This window comes from Calliphora vicina, chromosome 2 (assembly GCF_958450345.1).
Source record: "Calliphora vicina chromosome 2, idCalVici1.1, whole genome shotgun sequence".
Taxonomy (NCBI): Eukaryota; Metazoa; Arthropoda; class Insecta; order Diptera; family Calliphoridae; genus Calliphora; species Calliphora vicina.
Genome location: NC_088781.1, coordinates 91,050,462 through 91,078,376, shown reverse-complemented (window position 1 = coordinate 91,078,376; position 27,915 = coordinate 91,050,462). Strand labels below are relative to the sequence as shown.

General features: G+C 31.9%; 1 protein-coding gene across 5 annotated transcripts in view; it reads left to right on the top strand.

Annotated features, from left to right (window-relative positions):
• Window positions 1–27,915, top strand: part of milt (trafficking kinesin-binding protein milt) — a 204,796-nt gene that overhangs the window by 161,841 nt on the left and 15,040 nt on the right. The window contains exon 2 of one of the 5 annotated variants that reach the window (XM_065500245.1): window positions 337–1,233. The exons of 1 other annotated variant lie outside the window; for it this stretch is intronic. In XM_065500245.1, coding sequence (XP_065356317.1) covers window positions 405–1,233 — 829 coding nt within the window. In that variant the 5' untranslated portion in view covers window positions 337–404. Of the gene's footprint in view, window positions 1–336; window positions 1,234–24,970; window positions 25,112–25,152; window positions 25,293–25,823; window positions 26,246–27,915 lie in introns of those variants that run through there. 3 more of the 5 variants (XM_065500249.1, XM_065500248.1, XM_065500247.1) reach the window with 3 other exon arrangements.

Here is a 27,915-nt window from a genome sequence, read left to right as displayed (position 1 = left end):
GTTTATTGGATGTTCAAAAAATATCTAATTTTAATTTGAAATTTGTACCTATTTGAATTGAAACGGAAAAATAAATACAAAAAAATTGTTTAAAGTGCAAAAAAAGGAATTTCGGTTAATCGACACAAATTAATCATTTATTTGTTATTTGAAAATCGGCAATTTCAAATTATTCGAACAGTTAACCCTCCAAAATTAATCGGTTAACCGATTAACGGTTAATCGATTGAATACCCTAATACATATATATATATACATACATATATTCTGTAAGAATATTTTCAATTGGGATTGTTCGAAAAAAGATTCAAATATTTTTTCTTTTTATATTTGTAGTAAATTAAAGTTTTTATGTGGTAAATAAAAAAAATATAAAATAAATATTATTTTAAAATGTGTAAGAAATGGCGGCGGCAAGAGAAAATGAAATAAAGTCATTTGACGTTAATCCTAATCTAAATAAAATTAAATACGGCGATGCTGACCTTTGTTCAAAACGTCGAAAACTGAATAAAATTAACGAGCAAGAGGATGAAGATGAATACGATGAAAATATAAATACATCAATTAGTCCTGATGATGAGACTTATTTAAAGTTTGAAAAAAACGTAAATATAAATTGTTGTCAAAGTTCATTCATTGACACTGTTTCTAGTACAAGTGATATTGAAAAGGATTCAAACCATAAACATATAGCTAATCACACATTAACATCCCAAAAATTCGAGTCAAGTGCCAAAAATAAACTCATAATTACCGATAAACCGTCTGTATCTAGTAAAGGATTCGAAAATACTTTCAAGTTGCTGCAGAATCAAGTAAAAACGAATACTCAAAAAACAATTGACCTAATTAAAACAATAAATCCCGATAATGAATTTCCATCATATTCAGGATCAAATTTGAGCGTTGTAAGGGAGGAAGAGCCAACATGTTTCGAACTTGAATTAGAAGCCATGCAACGTATTCAAATATACGTTAAAGATATAGAACAGGTAAAGCATGGAGAAAGAAAAAGTGAAAAATTATCAACACCATTACTGGAGTTACTTTACAATTTTATCTCCAGAGGATTGTCGCAAGATTTTCTCAGTGAAACTGAACACTCCTTACAAACTAAAACATTGTGTAATGATACAACATACGATTCAAATTTAATGTATCATGTGGGAAAAAACACAAACGGTGCAAAATGTTTAAAAATTGTGCGCAATTTACTTAAACACGAAGAAGGTATATTCAAAATTTTTACTAACATTTTATTTCATTTAAATCTGTGAACTTTTGTGAATTTTTAAGTAATGGCATAGACTATTTTTAATGTATCAAGAGCTATATAGATAGTATAAGTAATATTATAATTTGATTAACAAAATGTTTTTGGAAAATTCTCTTACATCCTATGTTTTGAGATACATAATCTCATGTTTTGGATTGACACAGCCGAATAAAAATAAAGTAAACTTGCTTGACAAAGAAGAAGTTATTTTGTATATAAAATCGTTTAAATATTTGAAAAATAAATTTTGTTCCTTAAAAATGGCCGTCACTGTATATTAGACATGGCCTTTTAAAATATATTTGCTTTGGATGGGTCTTATTTTGTTCATTAGTAGCTAAAACTAACTACTGCAAAATATTTATGTTCAATCGGATAATTGTGTAAATAACGGTACTTTTTTGGATATCATAAAAAATTCTAACAAGGTATAAACCAATAATTTCGAATGAAAAACGAGTAAGAGAGCTATATTCGGCTGTGCCGAATCTTATAATACCTGGAAAGTGATGCAATTTTTCTGGAAGGGGCTGTCGAGTATAACAAGAATCTGTCTTTGAAATTAGCAAAACACCTCCAAAATCTTGAGTTACTGGTAAAAAACCGGTTTTTCATACCTTTAAGCACTTATAAGCCATTAACTAAATATCATTGAAAAAATATCATTTCTAGGCATTTTACTTAGAAATGTTTGCTTTTTCAATGGAACTTAGCTTATTCAAAAACTCCTCATCTTTCATAATTTTTTGAATTTGAGGTCCAATTAAAATACCTGAAATGTATCAAAACAGGTAAAAACTCAAAAAAAGGCTTGGGATGATATTGATAAAAACCTCCTTTTATTTAAGGGAAAATCGTTTTAAGATAGCAGAAAGCTTCGCCGTTTATATCAAGCTTTTTAACAAATTGTTTCATATAACCTAATTTAAAGTGCAGCGGAGGCAAAATTATATCATGATAATGAGTTAAAAAGCAAACATTTCTAAGTAAAATGCCTAGAAATATTTTTTTCAAAAATTTTGTTTTAGTACAATCTTTAATAACTTTGTCAATTTCCAATGGATTTTTAAAAACAATAATGGCCCATAATCATAGTCAAAAATAAAGTACATTTTAAGAGAATTAAACTCGACTTTACTTAAAAGTGGACTTTAGGTCTATCATAGACAAGTTAAAGTATACTTCTGACGCTGAAGTCGACTCTAAATATAAAACTAGCTGAAGTTGTTTTTAACTCGTTTAACAACAGCATCATCTGTACTTCACCGAGTAAAAAAGTTCGTCACAAAGTAAAAAATGTTTATGTTACAAGATATTGGCAGAGATTTTGCAATTATTGAACAGTTATCAATAAAATTAGTACCAAAATATCGTAATTATTATTAATTAATCTTATCTTTGCCATTTTTCCACAACAAACCACTTTCTTTAGATGTCCCGGTTACTTTTATTGTTTACGTTTTTTGATTTTTTTTTTTAATTTTGTATGTCAGCTGTTCAGCGTTGCCACTTGTCTGTTTTAGTCGGTTCAATTTAAAACATACTTTAATTTTGACAAGGGTGTGAAGTTAAATTCGTAAGTTAAATACGTCCCACATATATGTTAACTACTTAACATAGCACTGTTAAATAAAGTAAATTTGAAAAACATAGTTTTTTTTGGCAAAAACATAATAAAACAAGTAAGAGTGCTATATTCGGCTGTGCCGAATCTTATATACCCTTCACCAAATTATACTTCAAAATTTTAAATATTTTTAGGTAAACAAAATTTAGTTTTTTTTCCAGTTTTTTTAATTTTTTGGAAAAAAAATTTTTTCGATTGTTATTTTAATTTTTTTTTTTTTAAATTTTAAAATTTTTTTTTTTTAAATTTTAAAATTTTTTTTTTTTAAATTTTAAAATTTTTTTTTTTTAAATTTTAAAATTTTTTTTTGTTTTTTCAATTTTTTTTTTTTAAAAAAAAAATTCGGGTTAAAAATTTGTTCCCGATTTTGACCCATTGTGGGTCCAACTTACTATGGTCTTATATACGTCGTTGCAAATGTCTTTGAAATATCTATTATTAGATATCCATATTGTCTATATTAATGTCTTAGTAATCCAGATATAGGTAAAAAAATAGGTAAAAAATCGAGGTTGTCTTGGTTTTTTCCTCATATCTCAGCCATTTGTGGACCGATTTTGCTGATTTTAAATAGCAAAATTCTCGAAAGCATGTCTGACAGAATTATTGAAGATTTGGATCCCGAAGATATCTGGGGTCTTCAGAAAACTGATTTCAACAGACAGACAGACAGACAGACGGACAGACAGACAGACAGACAGACAGACGGACATGGCTTAATCGACTCCGCTATCTATAAGGATCCAGAATATATATACTTTATAGGGTCGGAAATGAAAAATGTAGAAATTACAAACGGAATGACAAACTTATATATACCCTTCTCACGAAGCTGAAGGGTATAATTAATTATTTTTATTCACCAATTAAAGAAAATACCTTAAATTTAAACTTTTAGTTAAAAAATAAAAAAAACGTCTTCATATTAAGATTAAAATTACAGTTTGAATATGTAGTATTCAAGTTCATTGGCGGGCCACTTAGGGCAGACCTGAATGGGGTTTGAATATGGTGGGTGAAAGCTGGGAGGGAGTAGATATCAAAACTGTATAGGGTATACCCAGTTGTTTCTCAGGGAGGGCGCTACTAGGGGCGGAATTTGTTCGATTACTTTGTTTACATTAATGTTCAAAGCGTTATAGGGGCCATTTAGGACAGACCTGAATGGGGTTTTGAGATACCGGGTGAAAGCTGGGAGAGAGTAGATGTCAAAATTATATAGGGCATATCCACTTCTTTCTCAGGAAGGGCGCTACGAGGGGTGCAATTTGTTCCAAAATTGTTGTAATGTTAAAAGTGTTATAGGGGCCATTTACGACAGACCTGAATGGGGTTTGGATATGGTGGGTGAAAGCTGGGAGGGAGTAGATACCAAAACTATATAGGGTATACCCAGTTGTTTCTCAGGGTGGGCGCTGCGTGGGATGGATTTTCTTCCAAAATTGTTGTAATGTTAAAAGTGTTATAGGGGCCATTTAGGACTGACCTGAATGGGGTTTGGACATGGTGGGTGAAAGCTGGGAGGGAGTAGATATCAAAACTATTTAGGGTATACCCAGTTGTTTCTCAGGGAGGGCGCTACGGGGGGTGGAATTTGTTCCAAAATTGTTGTAATGTTAAAAGTGTTATAGGGGCCATTTAGGACAGACCTGAATTGGGTTTGGATATGGTGGGTGAAAGCTGGGAGGGAGTAGATATCAAAACTATATAGGGTATATCCAGTTGTTTCTCAGGGAGGGCGCTACGATGGGTGGACTTTGTTCAATTACTTTTTTAACATGTATGTTCAAAGTGTTATAGGGGCCATTTAGGACAGACCTGAATGGGGTTTGGATATGGTGGGTGAAAGCTGGGAGGGAGTAGATATCAAAACTATATGGGGTATATCCAGTTGTTTCTCAGGGAGGGCGCTACGATGGGTGGACTTTGTTCAATTACTTTTTTAACATTTATGTTCAAAGTGTGATAGGGGCCATTTAGGACAGACCTGAATGGGGTTTGGACATGGTGGGTGAAAGCTGGGAGGGAGTAGATATCAGAACTATATAGGGTATATCCAGTTGTTTCTCAGGGAGGGCGCTACGATGGGTGGACTTTGTTCAATTACTTTTTTTAACATTTATGTTCAAAGTGTTATAGGGGCCATTTAGGACAGACCTGAATGGGGTTTGGATATGGTGGGTGAAAGCTGGGAGGGAGTAGATATCAAAACTATATAGGGTATACCCAGTTGTTTCTCAGGGAGGGCGCTACGAGGGGTGGACTTTGTTCAATTACTTTTTTAACGTTTATGTTCAAAGTGTTATAGGGGCCATTTAGGACAGACCTGAATGGGGTATGGACATGGTGGGTGAAAGCTGGGAGGGAGTAGATATTAAAACTATATAGGGTATACCCAGTTGTTTCTCAGGGAGGGCGCTACGAGGGGTGGACTTTGTTCAATTACTTTTTTAACACTTATGTTCAAAGTGTGATAGGGGCCATTTAGGACAGACCTGAATGGGGTTTGTACATGGTGGGTGAAAGCTGGGAGGGAGTAGATATAAAAACTATATAGGGTATACCCAGTTGTTTCTCAGGGTGGGCGCTACGGGGGGTGGATTTTGTTCCAAAATTGTTGTAATGTTAAAAGTGTTATAGGGGCCATTTAGGACAGACCTGAATGGGGTTTCAACATGGTAGGTGAAAGCTGGGAGGGAGTAGATGTCAAGACTATATAGGGTATACCCAGTTGTTTCTCAGGGAGGGCGATACGATGGGTGGACTTTGTTCAATTACTTTTTTAAGATTTATGTTCAAAGTGTGATAGGGGCCATTTAGGAAAGACCTGAATGAGGTTTGGATATGGTGGGTGAAAGCTCAGAGGGAGTAGATATCAAAACTATATAGGGTATACCCAGTTGTTTCTCATGGAGGGCGCTACGAGGGGTGGACTTTGTTCAAATACTTTTTTGAAGAATTTTTGTGTAGAAATACGTAAACATTTACGTCCCAGCAAAAACTTCGCTTACAGAGGCTACAATGACTTTTTAATAATGTCTCTTTTAATAACTTACTTTTTAAGTAGTAAAGTCTAAAAAAACAAAATAAACAAACAAAACAAAAAAGCTGTTACTTTTTTTCAATTTGCCCATTTTTTTATTGCATGTTTATTTTTAGAAAAACAGAAAAGAATATTGCATTACTGTGTGAAAACCATTATTTGACGCACAATAAAATAACTAAGCAGTGGTGTAGTGAGTACAACAACAGACTAGCAATCGGATGGTTGATGGTTCGACTCTTGGCTGCGACTTATTTTTTTTTTTATTTTTTGTTTGCAAATACAAAATTCTATATAACTCTACTAACAAAACAACTTATTTCCGTCCAAAATATCCCAGCAAAAACTTTTCTTACAAATAAGCCGAACAATAAGGGGAATTTGACGATTCAACTACTTATTTTTCTACTGTAAGAAGTCATTATTTTTGTTCGCGATGTCCCAAAAGTAATCCTTTATATTTTGGCCAGAAATAAGTTGTTTTGTTAGAGTTATTTATAGAATTTTTATTTACACAAAAAAATAAAAATAAAAAAAAACAAGTAAGAGTGATATATTCGGCTATGCCGAATCTTATATACCCTTCACCTTTGTTGTGGATGCATTATTATTTTTTATAATTAGTATATATGTATGTATGTACATTGCCCACTTTCAGCGTACAGCATCCTAAATTTATCAAGAACACAAAAAACAACAACAACGCCAAACGAAACAAAACACCAAAAGAAAAAACAAAATACGCAAGCCAATGAAACCAACACACGTCCAAACATACGTTTAATTGTATAAAAAACAACAACGCCAAAAGAAACAAAACACACATACGATTTGTTGCTTTTTTGTCAAAAAAACCAACACACAACCAAACAAACGTTTAGTTGTATAAAAAACAACAACAACGCCAAAAGAAACAAAACACACAAAAAAACAAAATACGCAAAGCATGCACAACCAAGCATACGTTTTGTTGCTTTTTTGTAAAAAAAAACCAACACACAACCAAACAAACGTTTAGTTGTATAAAAAACAACAACAATGCCAAAAGAAACAAAACACAAAAAAACAAGTAAGAGTGCTATATTCGGCTGTGCCGAATCTTATATATCCTTCACCAAATTATACTTCAAAATTTTAAATATTTTTAGGTAAACAAAATTTAATTTTTTTTCCAGTTGTTTTTTGAATTTTTTGGAAAAACTAATTTTTCGATTGTTATTTTAATTTTTTTTTTTAAATTTAAAATTTATTTTTTTTTTAAATTTAAAATATTTTTTTTTTAAATTTAAAAATTTTTTTTTTTGTTTTTTCAATTTTTAAAAAAAAAAAAAAAATCCGGGTTCAAAATTTTTTTCCCGGTTTTGACCCATTGTAGGTCCAACTTACTATGGTCTTATATACGTCGTTGCAAATGTCTTTGAAATATCTATCATTAGATATCCATATTGTCTATATTAATGTCTTAGAAATCCAGATATAGGTAAAAAAATAGGTCAAAAATCGAGGTTGTCTTGGTTTTTTCCTCATATCTCAGCCATTTGTGGACCGATTTTGCTGATTTTAAATAGCAAAATTCTCGAAAGCATGTCTGACAGAATTATTGAAGATTTGGATCCCGAAGATATCTGGGGTCTTCAGAAAACTGATTTCAACAGACAGACAGACAGACGGACAGACAGACAGACAGACAGACAGACAGACAGACGGACATGGCTTAATCGACTCCGCTATCTATAAGGATCCAGAATATATATACTTTATAGGGTCGGAAATGAAAAATGTAGAAATTACAAACGGAATGACAAACTTATATATACCCTTCTCACGAAGGTGAAGGGTATAATAAGTCGCAGACCCGATTCGAACCTGCAACCTTCTGTTTGGTAGTCTGCCGTTGTGCTCACTACACCACTGCTTAGTTATTTCATTGTGCATCAAATAATGGTTTTCACACAGTAATGCAATATTCTTTTCTGTTTTTCTAAAAATAAACGTGCAATAAAAAAATGGGCAAATTGAAAAAAAGTAACAGCTTTTTTGTTTTGTTTGTTTATTTTGTTTTTTTAGACTTTACTACTTAAAAAGTAAGTTATTAAAAGAGACATTATTAAAAAGTCATTGTAGCCTTTGTAAGCGAAGTTTTTGCTGGGACGTAAATGTTTACGTATTTCTACACAAAAATTCTTCAAAAAAGTATTTGAACAAAGTCCACCCCTCGTAGCGCCCTCCATGAGAAACAACTGGGTATACCCTATATAGTTTTGATATCTACTCTCTCCCAGCTTTCACCCACCATGTCCAAACCCCATTCAGGTCTGTCCTAAATGGCCCCTATCACACTTTGAACATAAGTGTTAAAAAAGTAATTGAACAAAGTCCACCCCTCGTAGCGACCTCCCTGAGAAACAACTGGGTATACCCTATATAGTTTTGATATCTACTCCCTCCCAGCTTTCACCCACCATATCCAAACCTCATTCAGGTCTTTCCTAAATGGCCCCTATAACACAATTAAAAAAGTAATTGAACAAAGTCCACCCCTCGTAGCGCCCTCCCTGAGAAACAACTGGGTATACCCTATATAGTTTTGATATCTACTCCCTCCCAGCTTTCACCCACCATATCCAAACCCCATTCAGGTCTGTCCTAAATGGCCCCTATCACACTTTGAACATAAGTGTTAAAAAAGTAATTGAACAAAGTCCACCCCTCGTAGCGCCCTCCCTGAGAAACAACTGTGTATACCCTATATAGTTTTGGTATCTACTCCCTCCCAGCTTTCACCCACCATGTCCAAACCCCATTCAGGTCTGTCCTAAATGGCCCCTATCGCACTTTGAACATAAATGTTAAAAAAGTAATTGAACAAAGTCCACCCATCGTAGCGCCCTCCCTGAGAAACAAGTGGATATACCCTATATAGTTTTGATATCTACTCCCTCCCAGCTTTCACCCACCATGTCCAAAGCCCATTCAGGTCTGTCCTAAATGGCCCCTATAACACTTTTAACATTACAACAATTTTGGAACAAAATCCACCCCCCGTAGCGTCCACCCTGAGAAACAACTGGGTATACCCTATATAGTTTTTATATCTACTCCCTCCCAGCTTTCACCCACCATGTCCAAACCCCATTCAGGTCTGTCCTAAATGGCCCCTATCACACTTTGAACATAAGTGTTAAAAAAGTAATTGAACAAAGTCCACCCCTCGTAGCGCCCTCCCTGAGAAACAACTGGGTATACCCTATATAGTTTTGGTATCTACTCCCTCCCAGCTTTCACCCACCATATCCAAACCCCATTCAGGTCTGTCGTAAATGGCCCCTATAACACTTTTAACATTACAACAATTTTGGAACAAATTGCACCCCTCGTAGCGCCCTTCCTGAGAAAGAAGTGGATATGCCCTATATAATTTTGACATCTACTCTCTCCCAGCTTTCACCCGGTATCTCAAAACCCCATTCAGGTCTGTCCTAAATGGCCCCTATAACGCTTTGAACATTAATGTAAACAAAGTAATCGAACAAATTCCGCCCCTAGTAGCGCCCTCCCTGAGAAACAACTGGGTATACCCTATACAGTTTTGATATCTACTCCCTCCCAGCTTTCACCCACCATATTCAAACCCCATTCAGGTCTGCCCTAAGTGGCCCGCCAATGAACTTGAATACTACATATTCAAGCTGTAATTTTAATCTTAATATGAAGACGTTTTTTTTATTTTTTAACTAAAAGTTTAAATTTAAGGTATTTTCTTTAATTGGTGAATAAAAATAATTAATTTTATTATGTTTTTGCCAAAAAAAACTATGTTTTTCAAATTTACTTTATTTAACAGTGCTATGTTAAGTAGTTAACATATATGTGGGACGTATTTAACTTACGAATTTAACTTCACACCCTTAATTTTGACTATGGTTGCACATTAATAAAAAGCAGGTTTTTATTTTAAAGTTGATTTTGAAAAGAACCGACTTTAGTGTTTGACTATGATTATGGGCCAATATTGCGTTTTACGCACAAATAAACTTATTTTTTAAATCAATGCATAAATAGTACGGTTACTTAATAAAATACTATGTAAAATCTTCTTCAAAGTTGGAAAATGGTGAAAAAATAAAATCAAAAATATGTTTGCTGAAGAAATGCACACAAATTTTGTCAAAATACTTAAACAATGTAGTTCTTCTTTTTTAATCAGTTTAAAAAATTAAAATCGATTGAGAATCTGCTTAGTTAATGGCTAATAAGTAACTCAAGATTTTTGAGGTGTTTTGCAAATTTCAAAAACATATTCTTATTGTACTCTATAAATCCTATCAGAAAAATAGTATTACTTTCCAGGTATTTCTACTTTAGTTTTTATACCCTTCACCATAGAATAATATATCCATAGAAGCGTTACTGAGAGGGAGAAAACCTAAGTCTGTTGTCAAAAACCTAAGTCATGAGAATGTATTAGTACATAGTTTTGATATTGTATTGGTGCCTTTTTAATTTTCACCAGACATACAGAGTTGTATAAAAATGTTTAAATTTTAATTTATTTAAATTTTCTTCTATTTCCAATGCCAAAAATTGAAACTCTGTTCTATAAATTAAATTCCACCACAAATAAAATTAAGTGTCAAAAATTAATAAAAAATATTTTTTTTCGTTTGAGCAAAATTAACGTGTTTCGGCAAAAAAGTGTCCTGAAATGTATTTTAAAAAAATGCGAAATATTGTGTAGAAGTGTAATAAAGTGGTTCGGTCTCTATTTAATTGGAATATCGAAGTTAAAATTTCAAGTATTTTTATATGTATAATTCTCTCACAAGTATGTTGAATTCACATATCACAAGTACGTGTGAAGAGAATAATTATTTTACTCTCAGCTTACTCTCAGTTGCGCCTCTAGTTGTACCCTATGCCGTTCACCATGAGTGGCAAGGGTATATATAAGTTTGTCATTCCGTTTGTAATTTCTACATTTTCCATTTGCGACCCCATAAAGTATATATATTCTGGATCGTTATAGATAGCGGAGTGGATATAGCCATGTCCGTCTGTGTGTTGAAATCAACTTTCCAAATCCCCTAAATAACTTACAAACATGATTGATACATCAAAATCTCCGGAATTCTTCCAGCTCGGTTGCTAATGGCCGAGATATAAGCAAAAACCCATGTATTTTGTTATAGGGCCCATACACACCACCATCGTTATTGAGCAATCAAGTGATTGTGCAATTAAGCTTGAAGCACACAATACACCAGCATGCTGGTACAAAATTAATTTTTTTTTTAAATTTTGTGGAAACGGTTATAATGAATAATGATAAAATTTGTGGTGAACTTATTGTTGCTATTATCCTAAAACGAAAAATGAGCAAAAAAATCGTATTTGGATAAAGAAATGGATAGAAAACAAAGGGGAACTAGAACATACTAAACTTCTAAAAGAATTGACAATCAGCGCAGAAGGTGATGATGGTACATTTTCCTTCTCTGGAACATTCCTGATCGTCTGAAAATTGAGTTTATCGTAATACCACAACGAAGACTCCAAAACATCATCTGTTCCTGCAGCAGATTTTTCACTTTTTTGGTCGAAAAACTTGTAATTTGTTTGAAATATGTTCTTTTTACCACTTTTTCTCAATCTGCTTCTTGGTCCACCTGTTTTAATGGTCCTACCATTCCGTACTTTTAACATTCCATAGGCTAGGCATTGTTTACGTTCGAGAAATGATCCCCAAAATATTTTTTCTTTGGCATTCATATTTATTTTTTTTTTTATTTTTTTGATGTTTATGCCATGACGATTTTTATTTTATGAGCTATTTTTACAACACACGATTCAATCATGCTGATACAATAAAAAAAATATCAAACTATTTTTGATAAAGCACCAGCAGCAGTACAATCACACCACAAGCTTATACACGGTCAATCAGCTGGCACAAGCACTTGATTGCACAATTATATGGTGTTGTGTATGGGCCCTATTAGTGTTTCATGAAATCATGTACATATATAATAGCATAATAACCCTGCCAGCAATTGGAAGTTATATTTTCGATATGTATACTAAAATGTGTCTCTTTTGTGTCGCAAAAATGTTATTCAGCATATAAAAAACATTTTACAAAAACAAATTACATCACTATCGAATTATGCTCATCTTCACAATAACAAATTACATTAATAACGACTTTTTATTGTTTACATTTTAAAAAGAAGAAGAATATGACAATACTCAGTATATTTATGAATTTTAAAATCATCGGTTGTGTTAAATAAAAAGTGTGTGTTTTAACTTAAGTTCAAATTAAATAGTGATAAATAAAGTTTTATTAAATAATTAGTGATTAATTTAAATTATATTTGTTAAAAGTGTATCAATAAAGTTTTTTTTAAAGGTATAGAGTTAGTGCAATAACTAGTGAATTTTTTTTTAAATGTGAATACGTATTCCAATTAATTAGTGAAACATATTTTATATAATTTTTTATACTCTAATTTTTAATTAAAGTCATTTTAAGTTAAGTTATATCATTATTTTATTTATTTTTAATGTAAATAAGAATATGCATGGTGTTTTCATAACTGGAATGCAATAAAATATTTCCATTTTAATGCAAGAAGCAGAATTGGAAACATCTTCTCTCTGGACACTTTTTAGACATAAATTTAGATATAATAATACACTAAATGGATAGAATTGGTAGGTATCAGCACTGTGACACTATTACGATAAGAAAGCGATATCATATTCGATGAGTTTCAACTTCAAGATGATACGTTTGGGACACTTTTTGGATAGTAATTGTTGGCAGGGAAAAAGAAAACAAAAGTTTAGTTATGTGTATATATGTATGTAGATATGTGTAATACACATTGAGCATATTCAAAGTATATTTTCCAAAGTTGTTTTTTTCATTTTTTGAAAAAAAAAATAAATTATTTAAAATTTTTTTTTCCATTTTTTTCGTTTTTTCGAGTTAAAAACTATTTTTTCCCGTTTTGACCCATTGTAGGTCCAACTTACTATGGTCTTATATACGTCGTTGCAAAGGTCTTTTAAATATCCTTAGATATCCATATTGTCTATATTAATGATTTAGTAATCCAGATATAGGTCAAACATCGAGGATGCCCTGGTATTTTCCTCATATCTCGCCATTTGTGTACCGATTTTTCTGTAAATAGGAAACTGTCATATAGACCCATTAGCCTATTGTCAAATATATCAAAGCTATTTGAAAAACTCTAGAGTTGCCAAATGTCCCGGGATTGTCCAGCTTTTAGTCATGAAATCCCGCGTCCCGCTCGGGATTCGTAATTCCCGCTTTATTGGATTTTCTAAATCTAATAACTACTTATTTCATATATAGTTTTAAAGAACATCATTATGTTGAAAATGTATAAACAAATTTAAACAATTAAGTGGAACTGATATGTATGTATTGCCCGTGAGCAAATATTTATTCAGAAAAGAGTTCGTATACTTAACCAGTTATTTCTTAATGATCAATCGACTCAGAATAATTAAAAATCATTATGTCCATCTTCTGGCTGGTTGTCCGTGACTGAAATACCCAAGAATTTTAGGCGTTACTCAATGAAGATAGTTGTCATACTCAACAAGAGCTTTCGAAATCATTTGGAACTACTCAGTCAGCAATTTCAAAATGTTTGCAGGAAGCAGGATTCATCCAAAAGCAGGGATATACGAATTGAAGCTGAGACACGTTGAAAGACGATGGCTGGGAAGTTTTGCTTCATCCGCTTTATAGTCCAAACGTTGCCCCGTCCGACTTCAATTTGTTTCGATTGAAGCATAACGTTCTCTCTGCAATACGCTTCACTTTGGAACAGAGTATCCGATATTGGCTTGATTCGTTTTTGGCCTCAAAAGATGTGCAGTTATTTTGGCACCCAGTATTTTCCAATGCAGTTTTTTTATTTTTTGTATGGAAAATTTCAAATCAAGTTAAAGTAGCAAACAAAGATTTACACAGAGTTCACTATTAAGGGCCATTATTAATATAACTTGCCTTTAAGTTCAAAATATTAAAAGTTAACTTTAAGGGTACCTTTTTTTATTGCTTAAAGTTAACTTTTACTATTTCGAACTTAAAGGCATGTTGTAATAATGGCCCTAAGTGGGAATGGTCTAGCATCATTGCAAATGCAAAATTTTACCGTAATCGAATAACAAAATACATAAAAATCCTTTACAATTTTGCATTTGCAATGATAAAAGACCATTCGCACTTAATAGTGAACTCCACTAGTGTTAAGATAGTTGAGGTATAATTTATTATCTTTTGCCCCGCGAAATTTGTGAAAATTCCGCCATTTTTCACCTATTTTTAAAATTGTCCCGCTTTTTGCAAAAATAAAACTGACAACCCTAAAAAACTCTTAATGCACAAGTTAAAACCGATAGTGAATCATTTTGATTGTATTCCAACTCATCAATTCGGATTTCGGGAAAAACATAACACCATAAAACAAACTCACAGGCTGGTAGATATCATATCCAAGACATATGAAGAAAAAAATATTGTTCTGCACTCTTCATCGACGTTTTCACAAGCCTTCGACAAAGTATGGCATGAAGGATTATCGATAAAAATAAAACAATATTTACCAGTAAACACACAAGCTTCTAGAAAGTTATTTAAGTCATCGAAAGTTCGTTCTTAAAGAGGGAGACTTCATAAGTTCACTACAGCCTATTGAAGCAGGCGTACCCCAAGGAAGTATACTGGGTCCCTTCCTATATTTGCTATATACTTGTGATATGCCTACAAACAGTCGAACCCACATATCAACATTTGCTGATGACACAGCTATACTAGCCATTCATGAAAACCCCCAAGAAGCATCTGTACTTTTACAAGACCATATACTCGACATAGAGAGGTGATTAAAACAATGGAGAATAAAAGGAAACGAGCAAAAATGTATACGTCTCACTTTCACATTGCGTAGAGAATCGTGCCCTCCAATCCTAATAAATAATCATAATACCTCAACAAACTGAAGTTAAATATATAGGTCTGCATCTAGACCGACGTCTTACCTGGAAAAAGCATATAGATACGAAATTGACTCAAATGAAGTTAAAATTACTACAAATTTACTGGCTAATTGGTAAAAACTCGAGATTGAGTTTAGATTGTAAACTTTTGCTGTACAGCTCAATAATAAAACCTATATGGTGTTCTGGAATTCAATTATGGGGCACGGCCTCAGCTTCTAATATTGAAAAAAATCAAAGATTCCAAAATAAAATATTAAGAATGATAACAGCGGCGCCTTGGTATGTGAGAAATATTAACATTCATAAGGACCTATGTGTCTTCCTGATGAAAAATTAAATAAAAAACAAGCGGAGTCATATTTGAAAACGTTAGATGTTCACCCTAACCCACTTGCACGAACATTAATGAGAAGTAATGGCTACATCCAACAGACCTGCTCTGATGATAGGATCTATAAATTAAATATAATTTTTCGTCCAACTGTGGTGGGACGTAAATAAAAATTAATTTTATATTTTTTTAATGTATCTTCATTTATTTGTGAAGATACAATAAAAAATAGGAAACTTCTCGAAAGCATGTCCCACAGAATTATTGAAGATTTGGATCCCGAAGATATCTGGGGTCTTCAGAAAATTGATTTCAACAGACAGGCGGACAGACAGACGGACATGGCTTAATCGACTCCGCTATCTACAAGGATCCACAATATATGTACTTTATAGCAGGGGTGCCCACAAGTTCCTTATGGAAGAGCAAACACCAATACATTTTAAGAAAAACTAATTTTTATTCAATATTATTTGTTGTTAAAACCAATACTGCAGAAAAAAAACAGACTTTCAAAACACACTGTTCTAAACAATGTCATACGATAAACTAAAACAAAATCTACACTGATGATTGCTGTCGTCAATAGTTATGTTCGCGTACTTGATAATTTGTACAAATAATCGCTGGAAGTTACGGGATTCCGTTCGTAGATTGTTAAATGTGACAGTTCGTAGATAGAGAACATGATATTTTTTACTGGACATTTTTTCTCCAGTAAAAAATATCAACATAAAAAGTATGTTTAAAACATATTGTTGCAAATGTAAACAAAACAAAAAAGTTGAAAATTAACACAATTTACAAATCTTGCAAAGAAAAGAAGTAAAATAACATAAAACAAACGTTTTAAATTGATTTATAATAATATACAATTTATTTTTACAAATTGTTGTTCGCGTACTTTTTTGGATATTTTTTTAGATTGAGAGTATATGCATTTTTACGCTCTGAATTAAAGTTACTGTATAATTTTTTCTGGAAAGTACGCGAACACACTTTATGTTTACCAGCAAAGCATACGAAAGTGTTGTTGCTTTGCACATGCGTGTATTCACTGAAGAACGACAAAAAAAATAATAAGACAATGTTGTTTGTGTATTTTGTATTGCTAGTGCTGAGTGCTCTAGTGAGTATATAAAACACACAGCCTATAGCTAAGAGCATTTACAAAAACAAATGAGCACCAAGAGTAAAGGGCTTGGGAATGATTGCTTTATAGGGTCGGAAAATTATATTGTGGAAATTACAAACGGAATGACAAACTTAACAAAGTTTCCTCTGACCATATATTGAGCAAAAAGTACTAGTTTACGCATATTTTACTAGCATTTCTGTGTAGAACATAGTTGTTTACATAACTTATGCATGCAAAACACTGGGTAAATAATACACAAAATGTCCTTTTTGTTGAATATATCGCGAGCAAACATGCTAATAACTTGGTTATTTTTATATCGACAATTAAATTGTCAATTTTCTCTAGAAGATAAGATTTATTTCAAATGCTTAAAAAATATTTTTTAAATACATAGTGAATATTTTTAACATATCCAAAAAGGTACCATTATTTACCCAATTTTATAACTTTCAATCGATTTCCGTCACGAGTTATATTTATCCGATTGCACTTAAATTTTGCAGTATTTAGTTTTAGCTACTAATGAACAAAATAAGACCCATCAAATCTGTATACACATACAGTAGCGAGCATAAAAATGCAACGCTATGCAATGTGATTTTCAACAGCACCAATTGTCCACATCTGCTGTTTTTATATTCTTATTGATCATAGGAAATTATTATATGACATTTTGTCCAATATTTGTTTATGTAAAGATAATTATAACATTTTTAGTAAAAACAGTGGTAAAATTGTGCGAGCAAAAAAAAAGGAACTCTACGGAAATTTACTTAATTTTTAAAGCTTTGAAAAAAATAATTATAAAAAATTGCTAAAAACTATAACAATATTGCATTACCATCATTTACTATTAATACAAACAAGGACATTAAAATTCAAAAGGATAAACATTTTATCCTAAAAACGCCGTACTCCTATTCAGTTATAAAAATTTAGATATAATTAAGAATTGTGTTATGATTAGAGTGCCGAAATAATTTTGATAGCTAGTTTTGAATTGGATTTTATTGAAGTAAAACTACGATGTTAGACATTGAAGTAATCAAGGCTGTATTACCTGATCCATGGAAGGTGACATCACATATTTGATGCTACCCAAACGAACACATGTGGACATTTATGACTGTGATAAAATAAACATCACTGTGTTATAATTTGTTTTATTAATTTATTTTTATTGACATTTTGTTAAATTTTAACAAAATTTTATGAATTTCTATGTGGAAACACATACAGCCTAACTACGAAAGCCTTAAAGTCGATTTTAAGTCCATAAAGTTGACTATTATTTTAAATTTCGTACCATAAAACAAATTTCAAATATAATTTAAAATGTTATTTTATTATTTCAAAAAAAAGCTTTTTGTTTTGAACTTTTATGTACATTTTGTTTTTTTAATTTTTTGAAATTTCTTCTTTTTATTTACATTCATTGAAAAATATTTTCAATTATTTGAATGCATATGTTAGAAAAAGTTTTGAAGCTTTTTTCAAATAAAAATAAAAGTTCTATTTTAAAATAAATTCGACTTTAACAAAAATTAACTTTAAAATTTCATTCATAGTTAGGGTGATATTTTTAATTCCGGAGTGGGAATATTAGATTATGTGGACCTTTTTCCACAATGTTTACACATTTTATTACTATATGGCGTTGCAGGTTAAAAGTAAATGACAAAAATGCCGATCAAACTCACTTGTGAGACTCATGTAGTTCACTGCCGGAGGAATATCAAACAAAATCATATACTATTAAAATAGAACTTATTCGCCAGCGGAGTGGAAATTGTGTTTAGCAATTGCAATAGTATCGTCTATTATTCCAAATTTATCTTTAAAATCCACTTTTTTAAGATGGAAAGTAAAAAGAATTCCTTAAAGTAGGTTTAAAGTAGGGTCGAACCTACTTTAAAATTTGTACATTTAACAATTGTTTAATAAAGGTATTTTAAGCTATTAATCGTTTATGAATACAACTTTATGAAAATTTTTCTATAATTGGTTTATAAACCTTTTGTAAATGTTTATGCATATGGCTGCTAATCAATAGTGATGAAAATTTGAACCTTTGTCGGAAACCCTTCCATTATGGTTTTTATAGTGCTTTCTGTCACTTTGTTCGAACAGGTTGTCCATCTCCGTTTAAAATCTACCACACTTTTGGACACCATTTTTGTGCTCTCCAATTCTCTTTTAGCAAGAGTCCACAAATACAAAATTATTGTTCTTTTACCACTCAAACCTTTCTTACCAAAGTGACAGGATGCCAAATCAGGCCAAACATAAGTGGACACATTAAGATGTCTTATGAATGGTAAACATTCCTTGATGTAAATTTCGGTATTTATAGAGCCCTTTGTAACAAATGTTTGGCTTTTTGCCGCAACCGCATATTGCTTGCCATACCAAGAATTTTTTTTTTTTTGGAGCAGGAATATTTTTTTTTATAAAACTTGACTTCAATTTCCGTGCTTTGTTTTTGGCCTCTAAATTTTTAGCAGAGTTCCTGTGAGGAATTTGAGCCTTGTATGTTTTTAAAAATTCATTGGCTTTAACTTTTCGTACCAAATAGTCCGAGCACTGAGCTAACCGCGCTGCTTTCCTACCGGATGTGTTGGAAGCTCTTTTGAAAATGCTTTCCATTTTTTGCTTTAGAAACATCATGTGGACCATTCCTTCTACCTGAATCTTATTTTCTACCAACGGACAAGTTCTCCGGGTACTGTTTAGTAATATTGGAAACCGTAGAAGGTAGAACTTTGATTTTTTTTGCCAACTTTTAATCAGATTAACAACAAATGAACATAATTGACATTAAACATAATAACTGACATGCTTTACAAAGGTAACTTAATAAAAAACAAGTAAGAGTGCTATATTCGGCTATGCCGAATCTTATATACCCTTCACCTTTGTTGTAGATGCATTATTATTTTTTATAATTAGTATATATGTATTACATTGCCCACTTTCAGCGTACAGCCTCATAAATTTATCAAGTACACAAAAAACAACAACAACGCCAAACGAAACAAAACACCAAAAGAAAAAACAAAAACAAAATACGCAAGCCAATGAAACCAACACACATCCAAACATACATTTTATTGTATAAAAAACAACAACGCCAAAAGAAACAAAACACAAAAGAAAAACAAAATACTCAAAGCATGCACATCCAAACATACGATTTATTTCTTTTTTGTCAAAAAAACATACACACAACCAAACAAACGTTTAGTTGTATAAAAAACAACAACAACGCCAAAAGAAACAAAACACAAAAAAACAAAATACGTAAAGCCTGCACATCCAAGCATACGTTTTGTTGCTTTTTTGTCAAAAAAACCAACACACAACCAAACAAACGTATAGTTGTATAAAAAACAACAACAACGCCAAAAGAAACAAAACACAAAAAAAAACAAAATACGCAAAGCATGCACATCCAAAAACATACGTTTTGTTGCTTTTTTGTCAAAGCATGCAATACATTGTGTTTTTTGATGAAATTTTCAGAGGTTGTCTCGGATTTTTGCTCATATCTCCGTTATTTATGGACTGATTTTAAATAGCAAAATTCTCGAAAGTATGTCTGACAGAATTGTTGAAGATTTGGATCCCGGAGATATCTGGGGCCTTCAGAAAATTGATTTCAACAGACAGACGGACATGGCTTAATCGACTCCGCTATCTATAAGGATCCAGAATATATATATTTTATAGGGTCGGAAATGAAAAATGTAGAAATTACAAACGGAATGACAAACTTATATATACCCTTCTCACGAAGGTGAAGGGTATAAAAAACATCACTTAATACTTGGGTATCTTATCTTATCTATCTTGTATAAGAAAACCCGAAAAATTTATTTTATGACTAAATTATAGGAGTATAGGTTGTACATTAAAATAGTAAGCATGAAAATTAAATACATCTTCTTTGCAAAAAAAGTTATTAAAGAAAACATTAAAAAATTCATTATTTTACTGGACAAAAGTATAGGCACAACTATTTGTAAAATAATAAAAACGTCTATTAACATTAATTTAATATTTAGTGGGCAGTCTTTTTTACTGAATAAGTCTATTTGGCAGGAAGTGGACTAACTTTTTGGTTCTATTTTCGCCTATGTTATGTCATTCTTCCATGGAAACAGCTTTAAGCTCAGTCTTATTTGAAATTGGGCGTTTTTGGATTCTTCGCTCCAACTCCTCCCACAAATGGTTTAGGTCTGGGGACTACAGGGGGAGTGGCAAGACATGAGCCGTATTATAGGCTGGAATACATGAGCCTTTGTCTTGCTGGATGGTTAATGATTTAGGTATGTTTAGCTTCTCTGCGCTTTTTATGACATTATCCTTCAAATGTTAAGGTAAACTGTCTTATACTATGTTCACATTTGCAGAGTTAATCATCTCAAACGTGATTAAGCTCTAATCACTTCCAAATCGAGATGATTATCCATACATTTAAATGATTTGTTAATCACTTCAAATTGACATGATTAAATCTTAATCACTTCGTTAATCACGTAGGATCAACTGAACATACCTCAAACTGATGATGATGTAGCATCGGCCACCTTTTAGTGTAGTACCGATAAATAAATTTTGACAGAAGTTTTCTTTTTTTTCCTTAAAAAACCTTAAATAATTCATCAATGTTCACAATTTCATTATTAAAAAGTTTAAAATAATTTGCTGATATCTTTAATAAAGTATTTATTTCCATATTTAATGCCTTGTTTTTTTATTTGTCAACTTAATCATTTTAGTGTCAACTTAATCATCTCAAATGTAATGTGAACGGCTTTGATTAACTTAATCAAAATTTCGCTTAAACGCGTTTAAAAGCCCAAGTGTGAACATAGCATTATCCATTATCTGGTCAATGAATACGATCTCTCCCACACCCGCAGAAGACATTTAGCCCCATACCAAAACTTTACTGTTTCTAAAACATTTTTGCCTTCATATACAGTGTTACGCTTTCGTCAGACCCTAGTGTGTTCATCAGTTCAGAAATTATTAAATTTACTTTCGTCTGTGACAGTACCTGATCCCAAAAATCACATTGCTTATTTTCAAACTGTATGGCATAGTCTACTCTCTTTTTTTGATTATTAGTAAATGTTAACGGTTTGCGTCTATCCACACGTGAGTTAAACCAACTTCATGCAACGTTCTCCGAACATTTTTGGAGTGTACATCTTTGCCAAAATCTTGTTTAATATTTGCGCCAACCTGGGAAGACGTTATTTTTAGATCAAGTCTTACTTTTCGTACGATTTGAGCACGTTCTTTCTGAGTTAATTTTCGAGGACGACTACATTTTCAAAGTTTTTTGCCTTTGGATTTACAATAATCTGTATGGTAAAACTACTGCGATTTATTAATTCCCCGATCCCATCAAATGGTTTGCCTTGGTTATGCAAATGTAAAGTTACTCTGAGATTCAGAAGTCGGGGATAATTTTAAAAAGATAACAACTAAATTATGTATTTTCCAAACTTTTTGAAACTTCTTACTTATGTAAATGACTAAAAAATAATAACGGATCATAAGAGCATGTGTCGGATGTAAAATTGTTGCTTAATTATTAAAATTTAAATAACTAGATGATGCCTAAAAAAATGTGCCTATACTTTTGTCCGTCGTATTTTAGATATTTTTGTATTTTTTATCTGCCATCGGACTAACTCATATTTCTACATGAATAAAACTGCTAGTATCTTAAAATATGTAGCAACCTTTAATAGATTAATAGTAGTTTCAATACAAAAAATATTATTTCTGCTTTTAATACAATCTTTAGATACAAAATTGCTGTTGTGCATATACTTAAGTCCATCACTGTATTACTTCTCAATATTGAGTTCTTCTTGGATTATGGTTATCATACTCTGAGTACAACATATTATGATATAATGATTCATCATGAACATGATTGCCATAAATATACATTTATTTACTACAATCATATATATATCAAAGGCATATTATGATTACCGCAATCATATACATAATTACAGTACCATAATATTGTTAACAAAACTTGTAAACATTTTGAAATGGTTATGGTAAACATATACAACTATATTTTTTCTCTGGGTATAGTATTAGATGATTTTAATTGAGTTTTGTAAGATAACTAACGAAAAAAGATGAAAAACTGATTTTCCAGGGTACCACTCAATGAAAATCAAAAATATCCCTTTTTTTATTGAATTTGCTGTAGCCGGCGTTGAGCTTAATAACATTACTAAACATAACTTTGCGATATTCGGACATTTAGACATCAAAATGCATGAATAAGGCAAACAAAAATAGAATTTTCCCTATAAGATACTTACTAACTTCAAATCGATATATCTCGATTCATAACTTTTTTACCGATATACATAACTTTTACCGGTGGGCAGAACCCCCGCCAATTTAAACTGTCGCACAGTGTTATAAGACATGTATCACTCGTTTTTTGTTCTTTTATAAATAGGTAGTTCAAAAGTCATAAAAGCGATTGAACTAGAAGAACTACCTAGTTCATTTTTGAACTATGAACTAAAATGAGCGGTCATTGAAATGAACTATTAAGCAAAAGTCTAATTACACAGTACAACACATGATTTTGGGACTCAATTCTGACAATTATGGACCGATCACCATGAAATTAGTTCGTGTATTTGTGTCTATATGAAAGTTATTTATCATGAATTTTGTATGTATACCATAATTTTTAACAGATTTATGCACTCTAAAGTGATTTTCTGAAGCGTGTCTTATATGGGAGCTATGACTAATTATGGACCGATCATAAAAAATTTGGTACATACAATTTGTTCGGCCCAAGGACGAAGCTTGATGAAATTGGCTGAAATCCTGTATGTACATCCTGTATTTGATATTGAATAAAATGTATAGAAAATTATAATGATTGCGTTCGAAATTTATTTCGATTACGAGTGGGACAATTTGCCCCCTGAGTATTTCATTAAAATCGTTTTTTGGCCCGGTGATGATGATGATTATTAAAAAGATGTATTTGAAATGTATTATTTCGTTTTGTATTGAATTGTTATTTTATTTTAAGGTTTTGTTTACTCCTAACCCCCATTAACACGAAGTCTGGTTATGCCTTAACTAAAACTTATATTGCCTGTTAAAATTATTTTTGTATGAAAACTGTCAGTATAACTATTAGTTAGGTTAGGTTATAAAGGCAGCTAGTTATCAACCAGCTCACTTGGGTCCATTAAATTGGTCCCTCTGTGTTACCATAAGGATCATGCTCAGGGCCTCAAGAGGTCCTTCACATGTCAGAAATGGGTTCAATGCCGAACCAACCTGACGCACGAATGAACGAATCCAACCTCCTGACATCCAGAGTAGATAGATCCGCTAGGCCGTGCAAAAATGGACTATCTATTGTCGCAGTCCGCACCCCTGCTAGGGCAGGGCAAAGACAGAGGAGATGTTCAATCGTCTCATCCTCGTCTTCATCATGGCAACTCCTACAGAAGTCATTGTATGGAGTATTCAATCTCCTAGCATGCGCACTTATCAAGCAATGCCCGGTGAGCACTGATATCAGAGCTCGTAGCCTAGCCCGAAGTAGTCCCGTGAGGGACATTGACCTATGATGGTCAAATACGGGCCAAGTGAGTCTCGATATCGAGCAATTTGTCAAATTAGACCATCTGAGCTGAGCAGACTCAAATAATTTACGCTGTATGGTTGACTTACAGCAAGATAGCGGTAAACCGACCAAGTGATCGATCTCGTCAATATGTAGACGTGAGCCTCTTTTGGCCAGTTCATCCGCAATAGCATTGCCGGGTACACCAGAGTGACCAGGCACCCAGAATAACTCCAGGTTAGAATGTCTCGCCATCTCATTAAGAGATACCCGGCATTCATGTGGATGTCGAGTAGACGCCAGATAGGGATTTGATAGCAGGCTTACTGTCGGTACATATTCGGATATTCACACCAAATAGCCTATAGTACTCCATCCAGTGTAGTATGTTAAAATATGTTAAAATCACTAGTTCGGATAGTAGTAATCACCAGTTCAGATAGTATTTACCAACACTGCTTTAATACTACGAATAAAAACAACTATGCGTCGTTTACAATGTACATATGTATGTATGTATGTATGTATGTATGTATGTATGTATTTGAATCTGTATCTATAAAAATGAATTTGTGGATTCACTGTGTAGTATGTATGAGTGTGGATTTTAAAATTCTATGGAAATGTGCAAAACGAGATTTGTTTGTGTGTGGTTTTTGAACTGATAGTTAAACAATCTTATAGATTGATTATATATTTGTCTGTACTTTATGATAAATGAATCTATTATAATTTTACTTGCTAATAAATACAATTTAAATAAAAATAAACATTTAATATTCGAGTAAATATATTATAAAGTAAATCAACAAAATCAAATATAAATAAACAAATGTGTTCGCCATTTTGCCGTCCGTCATATGGATTTTTTACTTAGTTGCTAATAAACATCACGAGCCTGTGGGTCGTATATATAATATGATACCTACTACGTATTTCTTTAATTTCTATTGTTTTAAAGTTAATGTTTCTACCTAAAAGAAGGACAGTTTCAGCAGGTTTAAAGGTTATTTGTATTTATATTAGTACAAATTATTTTCTTCGTCATACATTGTACATGTATGTATGTACATATGTATATCCATGTGTATGAATGTATGTACATATGTATGTATGAATATAGGTAGACGGAAAAAGTATCTTACTTAGTTTAAAGAGAATTGCGGTCGAATATCCTCCTTTTAATTGTGAGTGTGAATGTCAAAACAGAGTTTTTAATTACATAAATTTAAAGTTTATTAACAGTTGTCTCTAAAAAGTGAAGTCGTCAGTTAACTAAAATACACTGCTCGGTTGTGTAGATTAACTACATATTTCATTAATTTAATTTATATTTCTACATACAAATGCATGCATACATACTTACATACATAGTTTGATTGGTGCAAAAAAAAACAAATATTGAAAAGTGAAAAGGGTGTATTTTATACTTTAAAATTATGCGCAAACTCACCTTTCATGTAACAATTACAACAGCGATTGACTAAAATAAATTTGTTAAAATAAATTTTCTTAAAAAAAATAAACAAATTTTAAATATTTTTGACTCAAATCTAAATGTGCTGATGTATAATCAAATTTCTTTGAAAACGTAATTAAAAGAATTAAAATTCTTTAGCATTGTAGTGCAAACTAACTTTCCAAAAAACCAGACATAGACAGCAAATAATTGCATAATACACCATCTATCTAATCATCCACCACCAAACTCGCAGAAAACCAAAAAATATAAATATATAATCCTCTAAAGAAATACTTGCCGATTAAGGCGTTGTGTTCTTGTGAATTTTAACAACAAACGCTCATATGGATGGGACAAATAATGAAGATTGTGCTGCTAATTCTGAGGCACCACTTGTTAAGAGCACTACATCGCAAAATGTTTTATATACAACAGCAACAACGTTAGAAAATAGTATATTTGTTATGGAAGATGAAGAGACAAATTTGGAAGATTGGGAACTATTTAATAACGAAACAAACCAGTTGGAATATGATGAAGAAGAGTTATTTTATTCGACTCTTTCAAGTAGTCCCAATAATTATAATGCAGGTTCTGAAGAAAACATGGTGTTAAATACAGATACTAGTCTGAATTCCAATCAAGCACTAATTCGCGACGAACAATTGCTTATAGAAGGTAGCAAAATGCGTTTACATATGTATGTATTCATGTACTACTAGCTCATTTACATAAACATAAAACTACACGAAAACTCATTTAAACGTGTTTTCAATAACAATCTTATTTATTTTACTAGATTATAAAACGATTTACAATACAATATCACAATTGTAATAGAATTTAACATATCGATAAATTCTAAATTCAATACATACTGCATTTGTTAGAAAAATAATAATACCTATGCTATTTCTTATATTAAAAGTCCTGGACATATTCTGAAAAAAGAAAACAAACTAAAAATTATTTATTAATGGTACCTATTGACAAAAAAATGTAAACTTTAATTTTTACAAAAATTTTCTGGCCTCAGTGACACAGTATAAACGTATCGCATTGAATTGTAACATCTCGGTGTTTGGGGTCATTGTCTTACTGGAATCTCCAAACTAGGGTTATATTTACTTCAACGTATGAATATCGTTTAAAATGGAAATGTATCCAATTCCAATAAAAAAAACATGCAAAAGAAGTAGTAAATGCATGGGTGCCACTGATAATGAACTGGTTCTTTTTAGGTGAAACAAGCATGATTTTAACACTTGCGAGTCATTGGAGAGTATGCCTAACATTAAAAAAGTGCTTAAAACCAATGAAAGTTCAGTGAATAGACTAGATTGTTCATTGATCTGCAACATTACCTCAAATGAGTGCTTTAAACCGATGAAATTTGCATGATTCTAATACGTATTTTCATTGGTGCACAATATTAATTTTAATATGCATTCCAGAAGGTATTATGAATTAATTCAAAAAATAAATGAAAATACATAAATAAATTTTTAATTTTTAATGAAGATTTCAACACGGACGCAATAAACAAATTTTAATATTAAACATAAATATTTATTAACTCTGTTATTTTGAATGTTTATTGTAAGAAATAAAAAATAAAATAAAAATTTTAAATCCTAAAAAAATACCAAATTATAGTGAAATATTGCAATTTCTATATTAGAGTTGAAAGAGAGTATTGGATGTGGGTTTTCATGGGTTCGGTTATGATAAATTTATTCACCCTTATCGTAGTTGGCGTAAACGTCTTACGCCTACGACTGTTTCGTACTAGATTAAATATAAAATGCAAACTGTTTCTTTAATCTAGTACGAAACTGTCGTAGGCGTATGACGTTTACGCCAACCACGATAACGGTGATTATAATTTAGAAAAAATGAATTTGAGTAAATAAGTACTAAAAAACTCATGAAAATATCCATTCTTCTTGAACAACCTAGTGTTATAAAATGTTGATACTTTTGACATTTATTGGGTACTCAATGGATGGTATAATTGATTCCGCACGGAAAGGAAAATTTAGCGGAAAGAAATATCGATCGATATGCAAATTGCAATTATTCATTCCTGCTGTATAAATTTTCCGCGAAGTAAATTTAACATCCCTCTTTTAATTAAGTACGAGTTGATTTTGTGTCAGCTGATGATGAAAAAATACATTTCAACAGTCGAAAAGTAAGTATGGGTTGATTAAGCAATCAGGCCCGTTTTAGTTTTTTTGCCTTCGACAATTTTGAGTCTCACTCTGGCACCTGTGTGTTGTGTTGCTTCGTATAACGGTTCCTGTTTTATGTCGTTTGCACCAACCGCGTGTCTCTTAATTTGATAA